General features: G+C 42.3%; 1 protein-coding gene across 1 annotated transcript in view; it reads left to right on the top strand.

Moving 5' to 3' along the window:
* Window positions 1–21,443, top strand: part of LOC139756634 (phosphatidylinositol phosphatase PTPRQ-like) — a 56,810-nt gene extending 35,367 nt beyond the window's left edge. Inside the window, exons 15-25 of the mRNA XM_071676305.1 lie at window positions 5,707–5,964; window positions 8,329–8,616; window positions 8,955–9,236; window positions 9,354–9,488; window positions 11,675–11,824; window positions 12,813–13,094; window positions 14,028–14,159; window positions 14,784–14,927; window positions 15,329–15,549; window positions 15,861–16,117; window positions 18,097–21,443. Of these exons, the coding sequence (XP_071532406.1) occupies window positions 5,707–5,964; window positions 8,329–8,616; window positions 8,955–9,236; window positions 9,354–9,488; window positions 11,675–11,824; window positions 12,813–13,094; window positions 14,028–14,159; window positions 14,784–14,927; window positions 15,329–15,549; window positions 15,861–16,117; window positions 18,097–18,217 (2,270 nt within the window). The 3' untranslated portion in view covers window positions 18,218–21,443. The remainder of the gene's footprint in view (window positions 1–5,706; window positions 5,965–8,328; window positions 8,617–8,954; window positions 9,237–9,353; window positions 9,489–11,674; window positions 11,825–12,812; window positions 13,095–14,027; window positions 14,160–14,783; window positions 14,928–15,328; window positions 15,550–15,860; window positions 16,118–18,096) is intronic.
* The last annotated feature ends 605 nt before the right edge of the window (window positions 21,444–22,048 follow it).

Raw genomic sequence — 22,048 nt, 5'->3', positions numbered from 1 at the left:
CTCAAGTCAGCAAGGCTCAGTACCCAAGTCAGCAAGGCTCAGTACCCAAGTCAGCAAGGCACAGTACCCAAGTCATCAAGGCACAGGCCCGTCCAAGTCAGCAAGTCATAGCCCCGTCCAAGTCAGCAAGGCACAACGCCTCCACCCAAAGTCAGCAAGACACAGCCCCCCGTCCAAGTCAGCCAGACACAGCCCTCCAAGCGATAGCGACTGCAAATAACGGCTGAAGAAGAACGTGTCTTGAAATCACAATCCAGCGCCTTATTACCTTGTGATCACTGATCTCGTAACGTAAAGCAGAGGTCTGTTTAGCACTCTCACCTTGTGTCTTAAATCACCTCTTAATGGTGTCTTTGCTAAATTTGGTCGTGAAGCGTTTTTCTCTTAATCTTATCAGCTCCTACGAATCCAGCGGTGCTTCTCTTTATCTCTGTGGCCTTAGAGATAAGTCCTCATCTCTCTGTATGTGACCCATACAGTGTTATCTCTCTTTCTTCACAAGGTTTTTGAAGGTAACCTATTAAAAGTGGCTCCTCATCACAGTCGTCATCTTACAGGGGCTCTGGACAAAAGCCATCTTATCATTTGTCTTTTTTTTGCTTGTGTATTCGCTCACCTGCTTACTTGCAACACCTTACTCTCTTCCTTGTTCACTCTACGCAGTGTTCCTTTCCTTTGCTTTTCCTGATAATGAAACGGGTGGTAAGGTGAGCGCAACTGGCCTAGAACACTGGCTCTCTTTGTACACTTACAAGCCAGTGAGGCAAACTTCAGGAATCGCAGTTCCACTGATCTTTCTTTTATTTTTCGTATATTTGCAAACGTACTTGCCTGTTCGTCCTTAAACTCACTTGCCAGTTCGCTCACAAACGTACAAGACAATTCACCTTGGTCGGTCCTTCGTTCATGGGATGAGAATGAATAGGTCAGATGAACTATTTCTTTCGTCCTTCATAATTCTAAAAATTCGTCCAAGGGTCTAAGCCTTCCTTCCTCTTCCTATCTTGTTCCACCTCCAGGTAACGTTCCACCCGTTCCACGTTCCCCAGCTCACCTTGATGAACCTTCCCCCACGCTCCATGTTCCTCCAGCTTACCTTGATGAACCTTCCCCCACGTTCCATGTTCCTTCAGCTTACCTTGATGAACCTTCCCCCACGTTCCATGTTCCTCCAGCTTACCTTGATGAACCTTCCCCCACGTTCCACATTCCTTCAGCTTACCTTGATGAACCTTCCCCCACGTTCCATGTTCCTCCAGCTTACCTTGATGAACCTTCCCCCACGTTCCACATTCCTTCAGCTTACCTTGATGAGCCTTCCCCATGTTCCACGTTCCCCAATATAGCTTGGTTAACCTTCCTATGACACATATGCTTCTCGTCTCGGTAGAAAGTCCTTTATTTTTACCCTCACATATTTGGAATGGTTGCCAAATATATTTTCCTGTTATAGTTCTGGATATTGTTATCACACAGAACTGGATGTTAATTCCGGCACTTCAGCAGACCGTAAATACAACATTCCATTTACAGTTGGATTATTATTTACTCCAACATCCTGCATATAAACATACACCCGTCGTCAACACCAGAAAAAGTCATGTGGTGTTGATGTGCATTTTTCATCGCTCTTTGCTTACGTGAAGACACAGTCTATGGGTCAATGTTCACATTTATTTAGCCGTGTTTCTCTCCAATACATTACTTATAATGTCATGAATTCTTCAATTGCCTCACACCATCCCCACCTGTCTCGAGCCTTTCCAAGCAGTTTCAAGCCTTTCTAAGCCTTTTCAAGCCATTTCCAGAGTCTCACACTTATCTGAGACGTCTCATGCCTTTCCCAAGTGCGTCATGTCTTTCCCAGCTGTTTCAAGCCCTTCCCAGCTATCGCACGCCTTCCGAAGTGTCTCACGCCTTCCCTGGTCGTTTCATGTCATCCCCAACTGTCTCACGCCTTTCTAAAGTTGTCTCAAAAGGAAGGTTAACGCCACGTGGAGGTAGAGGAACGTTGATGCTACGTGGAGGTAGAAGAAGCTTGACGCCACATGGAGGTAGAGGAAGGTTGACGCCATGTGGAGCTGTCTTACGCCTTAACCAGTCGTCTCACGCTTTCCCGACTGTCTGGTGGCTTTCTGGTTCATCGAACGCTCCTCCTCCCTGGTTATCTTATGCTTTCTCTCGTCCTTTGACAGTCGGTACCATCTCTACATCTGCCTAATTTCACGCATTGCTTTCGCCATAATTCGTTGAACCTTTCAAGCTTCAGTCTTTAAAACCATCAAGTATCTTCGTCCCAACTTTTGCATCATTAGATATATGAAAACTTTCCTCATCCTTGTCGTGTGGTAATCATCGTGTGTTTATACTTAGCCGACTTTCACAGTTACGTTGTCAGTGGTCACTTCTCCTTCACACATTCGACTGCTCGACGTAAGTCGCTATCTGTTGTGGACACATTCCCTCCTTTCACATTTAGCTTCGGAACAAGACCTGTCATGGATGAGTAATGCTGGGAGGCAGCGTAGGTCAGGAGGTGAGGTATTAAGGAGAGGAAACGTAATTCATTTATTGTCTTATCAGTATGTTTTACGCCTGTAACCCTTCGTGGTTCGTCGAGTACGAGATGTTGTGAGAAAGTAGACATATCTACATATAAATCTAATCTACGATGTTCTAAGCATTAGTGAAAGCACAGATGTTTATGATGTGAATTATATCAGATTATAGAGAAAATTAGCGAATGGAAATCCATTTCTTATGTATTTGAACACACACACACACACACACACACACACACACACATACGGAACAGATTTTTCGAGAAATTCGATATTTTCCTTTTCTTGTTGCGCAGTTGTATGCTCAGTGGTCTTAAGCGAACCTTAATTATGGGATATTAAGTGTTCATGATACATTCAATCACTAGACGACGGATTTTCTGATGGTGTTATGATTTGCTGTGCGTGACTAGGCCTGTCAACTACCAGGATCATTAAAGGCTGCTTTAAGTGCCAAGGACAATTCTAAGACCCCATACAGTCGTACGACAATCTTTTCACGTAACTTCACATTGGATCATACGGATGTAATGCTGCTCTATGTTAGTCTGTGTGAGTCAACTGTCACCTGCCGACTTCTAGCTGAGTGGCTGATGATAACACACTATGACTGTCGTATCTGCTGCTGGTTTCAACGATGGCCCAGTAGATTACGTGACCGCCGCGCTATCTCGTAACCTCCAAAAAAAAAAGAAAAGAAAGAAATAATGTAACTCGTTGTAAGGTTTCTGTCGACCATCGGCAAGCCAGGGCATAAACTTCCCCGACCTTTTGAAATGTGTCAGAGACGTCATGTAGTTTTCTCTCTCATCGCGGAGACCTTCCGTCATTTGCCTCAGGATCGCCTCCACTCGTCTGATAAGACATGCCAGTATATCAAGACGTCTTTATCAGCTCCTCTACGACATCACACGAACCTCCCATGTAACCACGGAATCCAATTCTAAACACCTATACGATTATGCCAGACTCTCTTCTTCCGCAGGAGGTAGGAGGCTCCACAACTTTCCCACGTCCTTCCCACACATCCACACAGGTTTACCACATATTCCTATAGCTCCTCTACGCCTACATCTTCCATAGGCCTACCTAGTTTGTAACAGACACGTACAAGCATCTTCCGTGGGGTCTATGTATGACCCCCCCCCCACGCACTTACGGATCTTTCCCACAGCCCAACACAGCAGTAAGCTCCTCCACAGATCAAGTGGACTACTTCAACTTTTCCTTAGTGATCATTACCCACCCCCCAACCCTCTTATACCACACAGCTCATCAGTCAAATACCCACAACGTTCTCTCACATAACCGTACACGTGTGTAGGAACGCCGTCTCACACAAACACTCATGCAACATTACGTTCACGCTAGCTACCCCGCCTATGTACATATGAGTCATCTATTCATTCGTCTATACTTTCTTTCTCCAAGATCTAGTTTCATGAATGGGTCCTGATGTCTCCCAGGATTCTCCTTCCCTACTGCATTCACTTGCTGGGCTCATTCCAGTAGCAGGGAAAGGATTGACTCCTTTGGAATGAGACCTTCTAAGGAGAGTCTGTATTCCTAACCATAAACCCTTACCAAAGGTGATTTTCTTCTCTTTATACTCGGGCAGTCACCTCACGCAGGCGGAATCCGGTAACACCTGTACCAATACTTGCGACGTACATGCACCTCCGCAGACAGACCTCTATCATGCGCGCATACCAACCTTGAGCACCCAGAACAAAGCACACACACACACACACACACACACAAAGATTACGACTGTAATCAACAGGATGCGCTGATTAACCAACTCCCGCGATGGTGTAAACGATACAGAGGTAACCACTGCTTCATATGACGGTATAGTGAGGATAACTTTCATATTTCTTTTTTTTTCTCCTCTGCAAAGGAGGTACATGAGACCATCCCAGTTGCAGTATTCCTCTGCGTTTGGTCTGTCTTGGTCTTTCGATAGGATGAGAATGGTTTCCCATCTCACCTTTGTTCTTGCCACAAGAGTAAGAAAGGGGACGATACACTAGATCGATAGGAAGACCACTTGTGTATATGTTAAATACTCTAACAAAATCCTGAACGTTTATAGGAAACAGAAGTTATAGCTTCGAACCCTTTAAGAAAAAAAAAGAGAAGTTGAGTGTGAGTACATGACTTCAAATGTACATTGATTCCAATACCTCTATTTTTCTAAATCATTAGTTTTTCGTTTTTTTGTTTTTTTTGATTCTGTATAAATTCTATATAGATTGTAATGCTGTCTCGGCACTTCCCGGAGTTGATGTGAAGAGTGATTACACCACTATGAGATAATTGGTTGTTCCGAGAACCGTCTGAGGCTTCAATAGTGCTAAGATTCTGAGCTTATCTTAGACTAGACACACAGCAGATCTTTATCAGCCAAGTATCAGTTACCTTGATAGTGTTTTCGTGGTGAACGACTTGTTACAAGCAAGGAAAGCTGCGTTGTGGTTATCTTATGAGTTTAAGATTTCTTTCGCATTACATATATATGTATTACATATATATGTATATATATATATATTTCCCGCGTTAGCGAGGTAGCGTTTAGAACAGAGGATTGAGTCTTAGAGGGAATATCCTCACGTGGCCCCCTTCTCTGTTCCTTCTTATGGAAAATAAAAAAAATTACGGGAGGGGAGGATCTCGGGCCATATATATATATATATATATATATATATATATATATATATATATATATATATATATATATATATATATATATATATATATATATATATATATATATATATATATATATATATATATATATATATATATATATAGTTAAAGACGCTGTTTCAGGGCAAGAGTCTGATATTACTAATGAGTTTTCAGGTAACCATCCATCCCCTCTACTTACAACCACTCTGGGGGGGAAGACAGTAGTCGACGACCGCTTTCCCATTCTCAATGATGAAATTTCAGTCATACAATATGTTAGCAGAAGCACGTCATCACTATATGAACTCCCTCTCCTTCCATAGCAGACTTGGCTTAATCACTTTACCGCCGATCAATTTGTTTACTTTCTCATCACCACACTCCCACCCTTGAACAAGAAGAAGAAGTCCCACTCTTTGGGGTTCTTTCTCTCACGCTTGCCTCCCCACTTCAGATTATGGTTTGCCCAAAAACCTGACGGTGGAGGAAGTGGGACCCACGTCCCTTAACGTGACCTGGCTGCCTCCTACTGACGCCGATGATCCACAGTACTACAGCATCATATGGGACAGTCAAAATGAAGTGTCGTATGAGACCTGGTACTTGGTCACTGATGTGTGTCCTTGTAAAACATACGTCTTTTCAGTGAGGAGTGTCTATCCAGAGTTCAGCAGCCTTCCTGTAACTGCCAGTGGAAGTACAAGTAGCGCAGGTAATGTCTCGAGTGTATTTACTTTATATATGTATTTATACTTTATTTATCATACTTTGTCGTTCTCTCCCGCGTTAGCGAGGTAACGCAAGGAAACAGACGAAAGCATGGCCCAACCCACCCACATACACATGAATATACATAATTGCCCACACACGTACGTATACATTTCAACGTATGCATACATATGTTTACACAGACATATACATATATATACATATACATAATCATACTTGCTGCCTTCATCCATTCCTCCCGCCAGCCCCTTACACATGAAATGGCACCCCCTTCCACCCCCGCGCGCGCGAGGTAGCGCTAGGAAAAGACAACAAAGGACACATTCGTGTACACTCAGTCTCTAGCTGTCATGTGTAATGCATCGAAACCACGGCTCCCTTTCCACATCCAGGCCCTACAAAACTTTGTGTGTGAACGAATGTGTCATTTGTTGTCTTTTCCTAGCGCTACCTCGCGCGTGCGCGGGGAGAGGGGGTTGTCATTTCATGTGTGGCGGGGTGACGACGAAATGAATGAAGGCAGCAAGTATGAGTGTGTACATGTGTACATATGTATATGTCTGTGCATGTATATGTATGTATATGTTGAAATGTATAGGTATGTATATGTGCGTGTGTGGGCGTGTATATATATATACATGTGTATGTGGGTGGGTTGGGCCATTCTTTTGTCTGTTTTCTTGCGCTACCTCGCTAACGCGGGAGACAGTGACAAAGTATGATAAATAGGCATATGATAGAGTTGATAGAGATGCTCTGTGGAAGGTATTAAGAATATATGGTGTGGGAGGAAAGTTGTTAGAAGCAGTGAAAAGTTTTTATCGAGGATGTAAGGCATGTGTACGTGTAGGAAGAGAGGAAAGTGATTGGTTCTCAGTGAATGTAGGTTTGCGGCAGGGGTGTGTGATGTCTCCATGGTTGTTTAATTTGTTTATGGATGGGGTTGTTAGGGAGGTAAATGCAAGAGTTTTGGAAAGAGGGGCAAGTATGAAGTCTGTTGGGGATGAGAGAGCTTGGGAAGTGAGTCAGTTGTTGTTCGCTGATGAAACAGCGCTGGTGGCTGATTCATGTGAGAAACTGCAGAAGCTGGTGACTGAGTTTGGAAAAGTGTGTGGAAGAAGAAAGTTAAGAGTAAATGTGAATAAGAGCAAGGTTATTAGGTACAGTAGGGTTGAGGGTCAAGTCAATTGGGAGGTGAGTTTGAATGGAGAAAAACTGGAGGAAGTGAAGTGTTTTAGATATCTGGGAGTGGATCTGGCAGCGGATGGAACCATGGAAGCGGAAGTGGATCATAGGGTGGGGGAGGGGGCGAAAATCCTGGGGGCCTTGAAGAATGTGTGGAAGTCGAGAACATTATCTCGGAAAGCAAAAATGGGTATGTTTGAAGGAATAGTGGTTCCAACAATGTTGTATGGTTGCGAGGCGTGGGCTATGGATAGAGTTGTGCGCAGGAGGATGGATGTGCTGGAAATGAGATGTTTGAGGACAATGTGTGGTGTGAGGTGGTTTGATCGAGTAAGTAACGTAAGGGTAAGAGAGATGTGTGGAAATAAAAAGAGCGTGGTTGAGAGAGCAGAAGAGGGTGTTTTGAAGTGGTTTGGGCACATGGAGAGGATGAGTGAGGAAAGATTGACCAAGAGGATATATGTGTCGGAGGTGGAGGGAACAAGGAGAAGAGGGAGACCAAATTGGAGGTGGAAAGATGGAGTGAAAAAGATTTTGTGTGATCGGGGCCTGAACATGCAGGAGGGTGAAAGGAGGGCAAGGAATAGAGTGAATTGGAGCGATGTGGTATACCGGGGTTGACGTGCTGTCAGTGGATTGAAGCAAGGCATGTGAAGCGTCTGGGGTAAACCATGGAAAGCTGTGTAGGTATGTATATTTGCGTGTGTGGACGTATGTATATACATGTGTATGGGGGGGGGTTGGGCCATTTCTTTCGTCTGTTTCCTTGCGCTACCTCGCAAACGCGGGAGACAGCGACAAAGTATAATAAAAAAAAAGAATATATATATATATATATATATATATATATATATATATGTATATATATATATATATATATATATATATATATAAAGTACTTTCAATTTTTATTATGGAAATATATATAATGCAGGGAATGGTGAATATCTAAATGTATATACACAACCTACAGAGGAAGATATATTGCCACACCTCCAAATTTATACTGTTATGTATAAGGGAAGGATTTCTTTTCATATTTTCAATTACAGAATACATGAACTACCCTATTTTTTTTTCTCTCTCTCTGTAGCTAAGCTGACCAGGGAAGGGAAGGGGGTACATATCCAGTCAATTTGATCATCCTTTTTCTTCTTTCCAGAACCACCAGCCCCGGAGGCCTGCTCATTAAGCGAAGTCACCACCAACAGCATGCGAGTTGATTGGTCCAAACCAGACACGGTCTGTCTGATCACGAACTATAGCATTAGCTGGAGGCTTGACAGTCTCTGGAGCGACGATGAAGACTCGGGTGACATCATCGCTACAAATTTGTATACCGATCTTCGTGACCTCATGCCCTTTGCCAACGTCACAGTCATGGTGGCAGGAAGTACGGAAGCAGGCTTCGGTCTTCCTACAACTTGCTGGGAACTTACCCAAGAGGACAGTAAGTACTGTAGACCATGTTACCATCATCATCACCAGTGCAACAGAGATCACGAAAAACTCACGGACAGTAATTAGGAGTAACGAATGGCCAAAAGAAGAACTTAAAATCATCATTTTGGCAATGTATGATATAAGCTGGTGGAGGTTAGAAAATCTGTACGGGAAAAGCTAATTCTATTTCTATTTTCATGTCCTTACGTGTCATATTTACACCTCCCCCAAAAAAAAAGAAAAAATAGAGCTGTAGGAGGTACTTGCAACAGCTGTGAGAGCCACACATTCATCATTTTGCTGATGGTAGCTGCCCGCGACTTATGTCAACTGCTTATGTCACAGAGCCTGGAGCTCCTGTCATCGAGGACGTCTCTCCTGACGGTGGCGCTATCTCTGTCACTTGGTCACCACCGGTCGAGGCCAATGGGAGGATAATGGAATATGAAGTCGTCCTCCAGGATAAGGACGGGTCATATGTCAACATAAGCGTGAGCGGAACGGACCAGACGGTCTTGATAGAGGGTTTGAAAGAGTGCGTGTCCTACACAGTCGCGGTCAGGGCTATGACAGGGGCTGGCTGGGGGAGTTTGTCTGACCCCTTGAGCACTACCACCCTAGGGAAAAGTAAGCATCCTCGACATACACTTTGATAATATTACCGGTTTACTCTGACACTTGGAGACATTCTGTCACTCTAAATCTGCTATTGTTTGCGTTAACCATTCTCTTGTTCAACCCAAGTTCCGCTGGCCAGCGTGAATTGTAGCACAGACCATCGCAACGTGAAGGTATGCTGGATGCCGGCCCATGAGAAGTGCCCTGCAAAGCAGTTTAACGTCGCCTGGGTTGGTGTCAGCTCGTGGGCCAATGAGACACGTAAGATATAATCTTTAGTCACAGTTCTGAGGAGCGGTAAAGTGGTGCCCGGGACCATCTGACACTCCCCATGTCAGGATTGCTGGTTTTACTTTCTGTCTCATCAATACGGGACGACCGGGCTACTCCTGCCATCTTCTTCTTACAAGCACCATACATCTAATCTAATTTTGTTTATCACTACTAGTTTTTCACATAAGTACTCTTGCCAATTCCTGTCACTCCAACATTTATAAGTATCATCGTGTCAGAGTTCGTCAAATTTATGGCTCCCTAGTCCCCGGCATCAAGGGTTGCCAAGAATCTCCGGGTTTCTGCATGACTCTACTGCCAACGCAAGGGAGGGCTCTGGCAGTAGTAGTATCGCCTCCTCCCACGACCTCTCCCTCTCTGTGAGACCTTCCTCCTTTTCTATTCACTATACCACTACTGTGTGGACTCTCTACTAAACTCTTCTCGGTTGAACACTATCTGTCGACCTCTCCTAATGTCTTACTTCTCTCTGAAACACAGCTGTCTAATGAGATGTTCTCACTAGTCCCCTATTCATATCTAACTATAACCTCCACTCACGATGTCCGGTTCAAAGGTGGTGTTTGTGCTTATTCCAACATAAGCACACCTGTTGCTCGCCTCACTGATCTTGTGTCTCCAAACTTTGATGTTATGTGGCTCAAGGTCTTTCTCCCTACTACTACCCCCGTTTTTCTGTTTCGCCTATTACTCTTCTCACTCAACAAATTTTACATCCTTCTTCGACTATCTAAACTCCTGCCATGAGACTGTGACATCCTCTCACCCGCAAGCCCAGATCCTCTACCTCGGGGATTTCAACGTTCACCATAGGGAATGGTTGAATTTCTCCCACACGGTTAGTGGAGGGATTGAAGCCCTCACACTCTCCATCCTCAATGACTTAGTGCAAATTGTCTCCTACTCTATCCATAATCCTGACCGCTGTGATCAGTGTCCTAATATTCTGGCTTTGTTTTCCATGATCTGTGTCCCATTATCCATCCATCCAGCTGTAAAAAACAATCTCCCCCCAATTGGTTAATCTGATCAAACTCTCATAAATGTATCTATTCTACCGGCACCTCCCCTTCCAGCAGCCCCTTCTAAGCGTAAACATTGGCACCTGAACAAAGTTGACTGTAATAACTTATGCAACTTCTTTTATAACCTCCTAGGGGTAAATTACTGTCCCTTATGTGGTAATGCTTCTGTCTTCGCCAAACACATAGCGGAAATCATTCTTGCGGGAATGGAAGCACTTATCCCCTCTTCCTCCAAGACGACATCTCCATTCGGTACGTGGCTCAACCGTTCCAATTGTGATGCTATTCAGACAAGGGATTAGGCATATCGGGCTTGGAAAGACTCTCCTTCCTCTGGCTCCTATTCAGCTTTTACGACTGCCCGTAATCGTTGCAAGCACGTTATCCGCGAGGCGAAGCGTTCCTTCATTCAAAGGAAGTGCGATAACTTCACCTCGTCATCCACTGATAGGTCTCTTTGGTCTTTAGCTAAGGGCATTTCTAATAACTTTTGTCGGCCTACCTTTCCTTCACTTTTCCGCTCTGACGGTACTACAGCTGTGTCTCCCGCAGATAAAACAACTCTCTTTGGCTCCCGTTTCTCCTCGAACTCCACCTTAGATGACTAACATTCCTTCACCTCCTGATACTTTTCTTACTAATCATATGCCTCCTTTCGTGTTCTCTTTTCGGGCTGCCCGAAAAGAGCTTCTTTCTCTGGACACAAGCAAGGTTTATGGCCCTGATGGCATCCATCCCCATGTGCTGAAAGCGTGTGCCTCTGAACTCGCATCTGTGCTCGCTCGTCTGTTCCAGTTTTGCTTAAAAACCAAAACTTTTCCTTCTCCTTGGGAATACGCATTGGTGCATCCAATACCTTAGAAAGGTGACCACTCTGACCCCTCTAACTATCTTCCTATTGCTTTGACATTTACCATTTCCAAAGTCTTTGAATCCATCTTCAACCCTGAAGAGCTGTATGGCAAAGGATGATTCTTCATATTCCACTCAATATAGATCTCATAATGTCAGCATTACTTCTGTAATCTAAGTGTTACCTTATTCATTCCATGTTAAGGGAATATCAGTATACATACTGAAGGCCCTCTGCACAACTACTGTCGTTTGACACATTCATTTTGCCTGCAGTGTCTGGCAATGGTCAGGTGCCTTGGAGGTACGAAGAAGTGTGCGAAGTGCTGGAGGACACAATGCCATTTGCTCATTACAACATTTGCGTCGCTGTGGATGACAATACTGATGGTGGCAAGTGTTGTTCACAGGTGTCCCCGGAGGAAGGTAGGTTGCATGTAAGTGAATGTCTCTCATGAAGACGAACTTTACAGATGTAGTCGTAAATTGGTAGGGCTAGTGGCAACTGCCTTGCCACATCCATTTGTTATATATAGAAATCACATTGACGATAAGTATTCTAATGACTACGAAGCTGAACACAAGCATTCGTTATATCATTTTCATCACGTAGGTTGTCAGCCTCTGCCCAAGACCGCGTCAGCAGAGTGTGAGGCTGAAGAATGATAGAGTGACTGGCTATACACTTCTCACGTCAGCCTTGTCGGTACTGGGGGATCGAAACCCAGGGTGTTGCTCCTCTCCCCTGGATTCCCTTTGATTGTTTGTCTGTCATCTTTTATGCTCTGGTAACACTTCTGAATTTAACCCTCACGTTCTTCCGTTCGTTCGTAGAATAAGAACCCCGACCCTAGACCTAGCGAAAAAGGACCTATCCTACCCTATCCTCATTCATGGCTACAGGTCCATCTACACACATCAAGTGTGTCCTACACACACACACACACACACACACACACACACACCCCACACACACGGTATTACAAGAAACACTTTCTTACCTCCTCCTAGACATGTCTCCATCCATGTACCATTACCACGCCAGTGGATTCTTTAGGCCACCGATAGTCACTACAGATCACTAGAACTTGAGGTAAATTCTAAGTGTTTTCTCCTCTCGTGGTGCATCTGCACCTAATTCTTATCCACTGGAGGTGTTCGATATACAGCTCATGAACATCCTCATACTAGTGTGAAAGAGGACAAAGAAATTCTATGTAATATAATGCCTGTAGCTATTTTCTTTATAGTTCGATATAGAAGTAAAGAGAGAAAAAAAAAATGCTTGATTTGTCATGTACTAAGTAGTGATGATAACGTATTTCTATTGTGCAATGGATGAAGTGACTGCGTAAACCCTGGACTACCGTTTACCTGTAGAAGATGGTAATAGTCTCGACACTTATGTACACAGCACCTGGACCTCCTGTCCTGACGGAGGTTGTGGTGGAAGGCACGACTATCATCGCCAGCTGGAGTGACCCGGTCGACAAGAATGGCATCATTGATCAGTACGTGATAACATGGGAAGACACCATGGGAGTCACAGGGAGCGACTCGGTGGGCAAAGACATGTACACCTTTGCGATCCGTGATCTAGACTGCTGCCAGATCTACAGCGTCAAAGTCAGAGCACACACAGGAGGAGGCTGGGGAGAAGATTCTAAGGCGGAGGAGGCAGCCATCCCAAACGCCAGTAGGTGTCTACTTATGGTACAGCGGCGTCTTCTATTAAATGGTGTTGGTACGGAAGTTCTCCGTGTCAGGAGTTAAGTGCAGGTCAGGAGGGGATCTGGTGAGAAGAATGGGATTGGTGTGAATCAAACTGATATGAGTTGTGAATGGAAGTAATGGCGGTAGTTTGGTTATGCAGTTGTTTATAAGTACGCATGATTATATATATATATATATATATATATATATATATATATATATATATATATATATATATATATATATATATATATATATATATATATATATATATATATATATATATATATATATATATATATATATATATATATATATATACCCTCCCTGGGGATAGGGGAGAAAGAATACTTCCCACGTATTCCCTGCGTGTCGTAGAAGGCGACTAAAAGGGGAGGGAGCGGGGGGCTGGAAATCCTCCCCTCTCATTATTTTTTTTTTTTTTTTCCAAAAGAAGGAACAGAGAAGGGGGCCAGGTGAGGATATTCCCTCAAAGGCCCAGTTCTCTGTTCTTAACGCTACCTCGCTAACGCGGGAAATGGCGAATAGTTTGAAAGAAAGAAAAGATATATATATATATATATATATATATATATATATATATATATATATATATGTGTGTGTGTGTGTGTGTGTGTGTGTGTGTGTGTGTATAGTTATTTATATATCTAATTTTTTGTTTTTCAATCTATTTTATCTAATTCCTTATCCTTATGGACTTCTTGACTTTTCATTCATTTAGAAATCCGTTACCATCATAACACACGATGTGTATCCTTTTCAAAATATGTTCCATCCTTCGTCCACATTGAAAACAGTAGTCGACATCACCACATGCATGATGCACACTTCTCATAATGCAGCGCGACACTACAGTATTAAGACCCACTCACTAACTGTTCTTCGCATTATGTAGTCTCAGACACCATCTGCAATAGCGAGGGATCTCGGCGAGTGGAGGTCTTGTGGCGTCTCGTCTCCGATGGCTGTCTGGTGCCCCAGTATTGCCTGTCGTGGGACACCAGAGTCCTGTGGTCACAAGACGTCGGTGAGTTCTAACTCTTGAACACTGCGTGATCATTGGTGTTAGTGCCCTTGTTGTTCCTTTAACTGTAACATAACAGTCAAGAATACTATTGGACAGGGAGTTTTATAATGGCTTATGTTATGTCGAATGATGATAATGATGATAATGATGATAATGATAATGATGATGATGATGATTATAACATGAATAATGATGATAATGGTAGTATGGTAGTATCAGTAATGATACTAATAATGATGATGATAAGAATAATAATAATAATCATTATAATAATAATTATACTACTACTACTACTACTACTACTACTACTACTACTTCTACTACTACTACAACTACTACTACTACTTCTACTACTACTACTTCTACTACTACTACTAATAATAATAATAGTAATTATAGTACTAATAATAACAATAATGATAATAGTAATGATAATGATAATAATAATAATAATGATAATAATAATAACAAGAATAACAATGATAATGATAATGATAATATGTATGTATTTATTTATCATAACTATTGTAAATAGGTAAGCAAGGACCTCATTAAAGAAGTGAAAGATCTTTTGAGGTCGCGTATCCATATCCACAGGAAGCTAAAGACTTCTCTGTTTCACAGGTTCTGACTCGAGTGTCTTGGATGGGAGCGTCACCAGCTTCGAAATATCACACCTTAAACCTTTCACAGAAGTACAGGCGTGTCTAAGTATTGTCGGTGGGGACTACGAGAGTATCTGCTGCTCCAACACTACTGAACAGGAAGGTAGTTAGTAACTGCTTCACTGTCTCCCAGCAGATGTACGAGGGTCGGCTCTCACTGTCATTTAGCAGACAGATGAATGTCTGCTCACTTACTGCATCTGTCGTACCGCTATTTTCAATATATTGGCAAATATCTGCTGATTTACTATCTTTCTAAAAGAGGGTAATGTACCTGTTGGCTACTGTCCCCTTTATCACTAACTCATAGGAAATGATTAATGGCCAAGTGCCTCATTATCCCTTAGTAAGACTGTGTGTCTCAGCATCACATAACTACACCCGTAATATCGGATGTAGTCAGCTTGGAATACCTATGTTAGATTCTCCTGTTAAACAGATAACCTTTTACGACTGATTATTCAGCTCAGTACATGTGTCTCCTTCTCTGGGCCACCTGAACAGAACCCAGTAAACCTACAGACCTGCAAGTGACAGACATTTCCTCTTCCACTGCCACCTTCAACTGGTCGCTGCCTGAAAACTTGAATGGAGTGCTGGATAAGTGGCACCTGACTTGGTCCTGGCGCAACGAGACGGTGAATGGAACTGACCTGGACGCGTCTCAAACAAAATATACCATAGAGAATCTGCTTCCTAAAACTAGTTACTCAGTTAATGTCCGGGTAAGATTATTTCTCTCGAGAGGCCTCCTGTATCTAGCAATACCCTGTGCTCTGTATCATCCAACTACTCCTGCTGATGCCCCCAATTCAACTAATGATATCAACTATTGAGCCTTTCCACACAAAGATATCCATACTGACCTGTCCAGTCCTGCCAAAAATTCTGAGGCACCGTCTTTGCATTTAGCCCAATGGTGTAGTTGTCGATTCTTTCCCCACTCAATTAACCCTGTAGTCGCTCACCCTCTCCATTCAGTTGCAGCTGAAACGGTCGACGTCTCCAGTCATTAATGTTGGCTGATGATCTCTAGGCAGGTAACGGGGCCGGTTTGGGTGATCCAGCAGAAATTGATATCACCACAGAAGACAGAAGTCCCCCTCAGAACACCGGAGCTATTGTTGGGGCTTCTGTTGGTGTATGTTTGCTCCTGGTGGCTGTAGCGATGGGGGCGTACTACGTATACAAGAAGAAGTCACGAACGCCTCCTTCTGCTCCTCCTTCTGTGAAAGGGTCACCAGTGGAAGAGTGGAGTCCAGAAGCTACCCATGACACCTACAGTTTAGATATGTAAGTATTGCATCATTCTATTAAGCTGGAGGTGCTCACCTACCTGTCATCGTACTAGGGAGTTTCAGAAGTAGCAATCCCTCTTCAAGGGAAGACACTCCATTGCAACCACATCATCTGCTTTTAAGACAAAAATGTTAAAAAAAACACTCACTTCATCTTTCTCTGCTGCATGGTACGCGTGGCCATTAATGATTACCCCATATGACGTCCAGCAGGTAGAACCATTCAAAAGCTATTCAAGAAAGTTAGTTAATTGTCTCTATCTTCACTGGGTAATAGTACACTCCCGTCATCCCCCCTTAAGGATGGGTGAGAGATGCACTGATCTCCACCTTCCCCAAAAACCTTAGAACATTGTTGATTTTCTTTGATGTTTATCCCGCCATCAAGGTCACCTCAGATGCCTGGAGCTTTCCAGAGAGGAGTGTGCTACTTTCCAGTACTACACACACACACACACACACACACACACACACACACACACATACACACACAAGTTCCCTGGAGATAGCTGTGTTTTCTGAGATTAGCCCGTTGTGGGTGTGGTGGGGTGAGGGGCATCCGTGGCCTTCCTTGATCTGTGTAATGTTAAAGGATGTGGTTGGATCCATCCTCGCTGTCCACAACCTCCTGGAAAGCAGATGTGGATCCCATGTTTCCCCTTTAGCCACAGGGGCCGTCAACAAGGCTCGACCACAATCCCTCGCATTTTGTCATCAAATGGGACCAAGTTGTGCATAACATGTCTTAAGGGCTCCTTGTATTACATCTCATATCCCAGCATCTCCTGATGGAGCTGGGATCTATTGATCTTTCTTTTTTGTTCTCTTCGTAGCTCTCAGGTTTATTTCCCCTTGCTAAATCATACGAATACAGTAAAGAATTTTTTTATTATAATAATTTCATAAATCGGCAGAACATCCTTTTATTTAATGTTTTCATTGAGTCGATATGTTCCTTTAGTTGTAATTTTTGTCATGATTATAACATGAATTTATATATATCAGTTGGGAGGTAAGTTTGAATGGAGAAAAACTGGAGGAAGTAAAGTGTTTTAGATATCTGGGAGTGGATCTGGCAGCGGATGGAACCATGGAAGCGGAAGTGGATCATAGGGTGGGGGAGGGGGCGAAAATCCTGGGAGCCTTGAAGAATGTGTGGAAGTCGAGAACATTATCTCGGAAAGCAAAAATGGGTATGTTTGAAGGAATAGTGGTTCCAACAATGTTGTATGGTTGCGAGGCGTGGGCTATGGATAGAGTTGTGCGCAGGAGGATGGATGTGCTGGAAATGAGATGTTTGAGGACAATGTGTGGTGTGAGGTGGTTTGATCGAGTAAGTAACGTAAGGGTAAGAGAGATGTGTGGAAATAAAAAGAGCGTGGTTGAGAGAGCAGAAGAGGGTGTTTTGAAATGGTATGGGCACATGGAGAGAATGAGTGAGGAAAGATTGACCAAGAGGCTATATGTGTCGGAGGTGGAGGGAACGAGGAGAAGTGGGAGACCAAATTGGAGATGGAAAGATGGAGTGAAAAAGATTTTGTGTGATCGGGGCCTGAACATGCAAGAGGGTGAAAGGAGGGCAAGGAATAGAGTGAATTGGAGCGATGTGGTATACCGGGGTTGACGTGCTGTCAGTGGATTGAATCAGGGCATGTGAAGCGTCTGGGGTAAACCATGGAAAGCTGTGTAGGTATGTATATTTGCGTGTGTGGACGTATGTATATACATGTGTATGGGGGGGGGGTTGGGCCATTTCTTTCGTCTGTTTCCTTGCGCTACCTCGCAAACGCGGGAGACAGCGACAAAGTATAATAAGATAAATAAAATATATATATATATATATATATATATATATATATATATATATATATATATATATATATATATATATATATATATATATATATATATATATATATATATATATATATATATATATATATATATATGAATTCTAACCTTGTTTTCTTTTAGGTATAAACGCCAACAGGAAAACTACAGGGAGCAGCAAAACACGACTCAGAAAACAGGAACAAGAAAAGGCCAGGAAGGAACGCATGGGAGATATACTCCTCGAAGTTTATCATTTAATTAGAACCGAGTCTAAACCATTACATCACCAAGTTCGAAGTCCAGCATCATGGATGTGCCGCAGAGAAAAGAAGATATACCTTTGAAGAATGACAATGGACTGGTCCATAGCTAGAATAGGTAGGATGAACTTACTCTGCCTCGATAGCCTGGGGTTATCTCGAACATTTAAGTCCGCCCTGGGGCTTATCTTGTGAAGATAACCTGCTATCTATGTCGTCTAACTCTGCTGAGGAAGCGTTGCAACACGACAGTTAACCATAACTGGCACATAACAATCACGACCAGTATGGTAAATCTAAATATATATATATATATATATATATATATATATATATATATATATATATATATATATATATATATATATATATATATATATATATATATATATATATATATATATACGTGGCGAGGCTAACTAAATTCTTTTCCAGTTTTGGATTGATGGCAGGTAGGAAGTGTAGGAGTGGAGTTGCCCACGTCCTTAATGTGCCTGGCTCGTTTTCTCAATCTTTTCTGCTGAAGTTACATATATTTCATTATTCCTTTACCACATCATTTGGTTCCTATCGCAAATTCTCTTTACATTTCGTGAGCCACAGGGTGGGAGTGGGTTTGGTCATTGGGTTATTCTTCAGCTGAATTTTTGAGGAACTGACTGTGATATTTTGTGGGTTCTGTCGCTCTTCCAGTCGCTGGTGCTCTGTAAATAAATGTCTGATTCGCTAATTCCTCAACTTTGTTCTGAAAGGTCTATCATTTTTACTGTACAGTTGTTGGTTCATCGGTGGCAGCTTTTGGAACGAAGGTAAACTCCTTTCTAGCAGTAATCTGACGTTTTGCCTAAGGTGAACGACCGGATATTTAGTGGTCTGAAGTAGAGAATGCTTGGTCTCTTCAGTGTGTGTATAGGGAGACTAAAGGGATGTTCTTCATTTGTCTTATCATTAGGGATAGCTAGAGTGTTCTTTTATCTTTTTTAAGGTACAGGTTTTAGAGCCCCCCTTTTTTTTTTACCTCTTTTTTATGGAAATCATCACTTTTGCTTTTGTTTCTGTCTTTTTATATGACCTTCACCTCTGTTTTTTATTTTGTTATGCTCAAAACAAGTAAAAAAACAAAAAAAAAAGTGGGTGAAGTAAATACCAGATTCCCCTCAGTCATCACTGGGGTTTGCTGTATAATTGGCACTCATGAGACGAAGAAGCGTATTTCCACCCCCCTTCACGAGATCTCCTCAACTGGATTTGCTTTATATCTTCCTACTAAAGAACCTCTCAGGTTGGTCCTGATATCCAGTGGCGTTCACGTTTCTTAAAATTGTTGTAGTAAACCGCAGACTCCCTTCACTAATTACCGGGTCATCTGTACATTTAGTTTCGTGCTGTGATTTTTGAGTCCTGTTATAAACTAATCGCCACTACGATTCGTAATCATTAAGAGTCTATATCGCTTTTGCTATACGACTTTCTGTTGTTTGTAAAGACTAGTCTAAATACGCCATACCATTGGCTATATTACCCGGCAAACACGGCATACCCACTGCACATAGTAGGAAATGGAGTATGATATATATGAAACATATTTAGATTAGGGGAAAGACGCTTATCCTAAGGAACCCAAACCTGCAGGTTTATTTCGCTCGTCCTGCATAACTGCTTAACTGTACGTGTCTCTTTCTATCGTTCTGGATTTCGTATAGGTTTCGCTCCAGTGCAACAAACTAGTCGGTTCACCTAAATGACTTTACGTTTCAAGCTGCAAGGCATAGTACGTCAAAAACTATGTTAACCCAATATCCTTTAGCTTGAAGGAATAGCAGCTCCATCTGTGATTTTTCTTTTTTCTTTTTTGCATGGACTGTGTGAGAGCCATATTGCTTACACAGTATATTTCAGAATTCAGTTGCCCTGATCCGCTGTGTAGTCAAGGAGTCAAGATTCTCTTCTCCCTTTAGATAGTTTGCCCATTTTCTTTTTCTTTTTCCTCGAGTAGGAGAATTGGCATGTAATTGACTCTAAGTCTTGATGTTCTTTTTACTCGGTCTGGAGACAAGATATCGTTTAAGAGGCAACTGCCAATAGCTTGGGGAAATATGGCACTAGTGAGGATGACATAGGTCGATCTATAAATGCCTTTGTTACAGCGTTTCTAGTGAGTTGAATAGCATATTCTCAGTGAGTTCTGATCCTCCAGGTACTTTGTCATTGGGGGTTTTGTCTTAGCTATCCATCGACATTTGGTCTGTCATCTTCAACAATTCTTACGTCTATTGTTCCATAATAGTGACTGTAATTAGGTTGTCTGCCTTCCGCTCTTCTACTGTTTTTCTTTTTATGGTCTTCATGAACATAAGTGTTTGCTCCTCCGACATTATCAATATACTCTTCTATTTTCGACATGATGAATATCCTCTTCTATTTTCGACTAAATGGGTCTTGTTTTGCTTTATCGTTCCATATCTTATATCATTATCAATGTTTGATGCGTGGATGTTTCGCGTGTTATTTCGTGACAGTTGTATTCAACTCCATGATAATTAGGGTTATGATTCAAGGTGTGTTCTGGGAGGTGAACTGCTCACTTCTCCCTGATCAGTGTTATGAATTTCGTCATTCACTTTCCTTATAGTTGTCTTATGCCTATTTCGAGGATCTGTGTTGATCTGAACTGGCCTATGTACCTTCCACGTCTTTAAACTGGATCTGGGGGATTTTTTTTTCGTGTTTTCTCAAGACATTTATTAGGCGTTGCTGCTTACTCTTTGGCTAGATTTAGCACTCGTGCTTTCCACTGTCGACCGTGATGCATTTCTTATACGCTGTTTATTTCATCGTCACACTATGTTATCTAACATATCTAGCGCTACATTACAAATCAAGGTCTGAATCCTCTGTGCCTTACTAGTAGCCATATATGAGGTTATCGCTAGATTGCTAGTGGTAGATATTCGAGGGTGTTTACCTAGCACTGGGGCCCTCGTCACATCGTAAGTCGTCTTCAAGTAGTGGCTACATAGTTTGTAGTTTCATTCTTTGTTCGCTGGGCTTTGGGTTCGCTGACTTGCTGGTTCATCAAGGCCCCATCATGGTTGTTGATAAACATAATGTTATAATGTGTGTGTGAAGGATTTTGTATATAAAGATGGACTTTGAATTATCTTGATGCGATGTTTATATTCTCTCTTCATCTATTACGTGTAAATATTGAATAGATATTTAGTTTACGAATGCGTGTTTATATTTTTTGACCTACCATAGAGGGAATGTTCTACCTGAAACTAAAACCCCTAACGACTACAAAAATTATTTTACTGAATAAAGCAAATGGTTTGATATGATTTTCAGTAACGAATATCAATGAATGAAACCCACCCCCCCCCGTCCTTATATTACACTTTCACCAATTATTGGTTAGGTTACGTTTGGGGGGCTGAAGTCTGGATTCAGCTTTTGGGGAAAATGTACACACGGTTGAATTCCTCTCTCTCTCTCTCTCTCTCTCTCTCTCTCTCTCTCTCTCTCTCTCTCTCTCTCTCTCTCTCTCTCTCTCTAGATGATTCTGTAAGAAATTAATTCTGTAAAAGAATGATTCTATTAAAGAAGGAAGGAAGGAAGAAAAAAAAGGGGGACCAAAACACGCAATCCTGCCGTACAAAGTAACCAGGTAAACTTTAACACACAAACAACATTTTCAGCTACGCACAAGAAGGCAATGGAAACCCTATTTATTTTTTTTTTCTCACAACATGTACAGAACAGTGATAAGAAAAGGTGGAGAACACCTGGGGAAAAAAAACACAAAACTTGGGTCCGCCCGAATCACCTGGTGT

This window comes from Panulirus ornatus, chromosome 22, assembly GCF_036320965.1.
Source record: "Panulirus ornatus isolate Po-2019 chromosome 22, ASM3632096v1, whole genome shotgun sequence".
In the NCBI taxonomy this organism is placed as follows: domain Eukaryota; kingdom Metazoa; phylum Arthropoda; class Malacostraca; order Decapoda; family Palinuridae; genus Panulirus; species Panulirus ornatus.
Note: the sequence above shows the minus strand (reverse complement) of the source record. Positions and strands in the feature narration are given on the sequence as shown.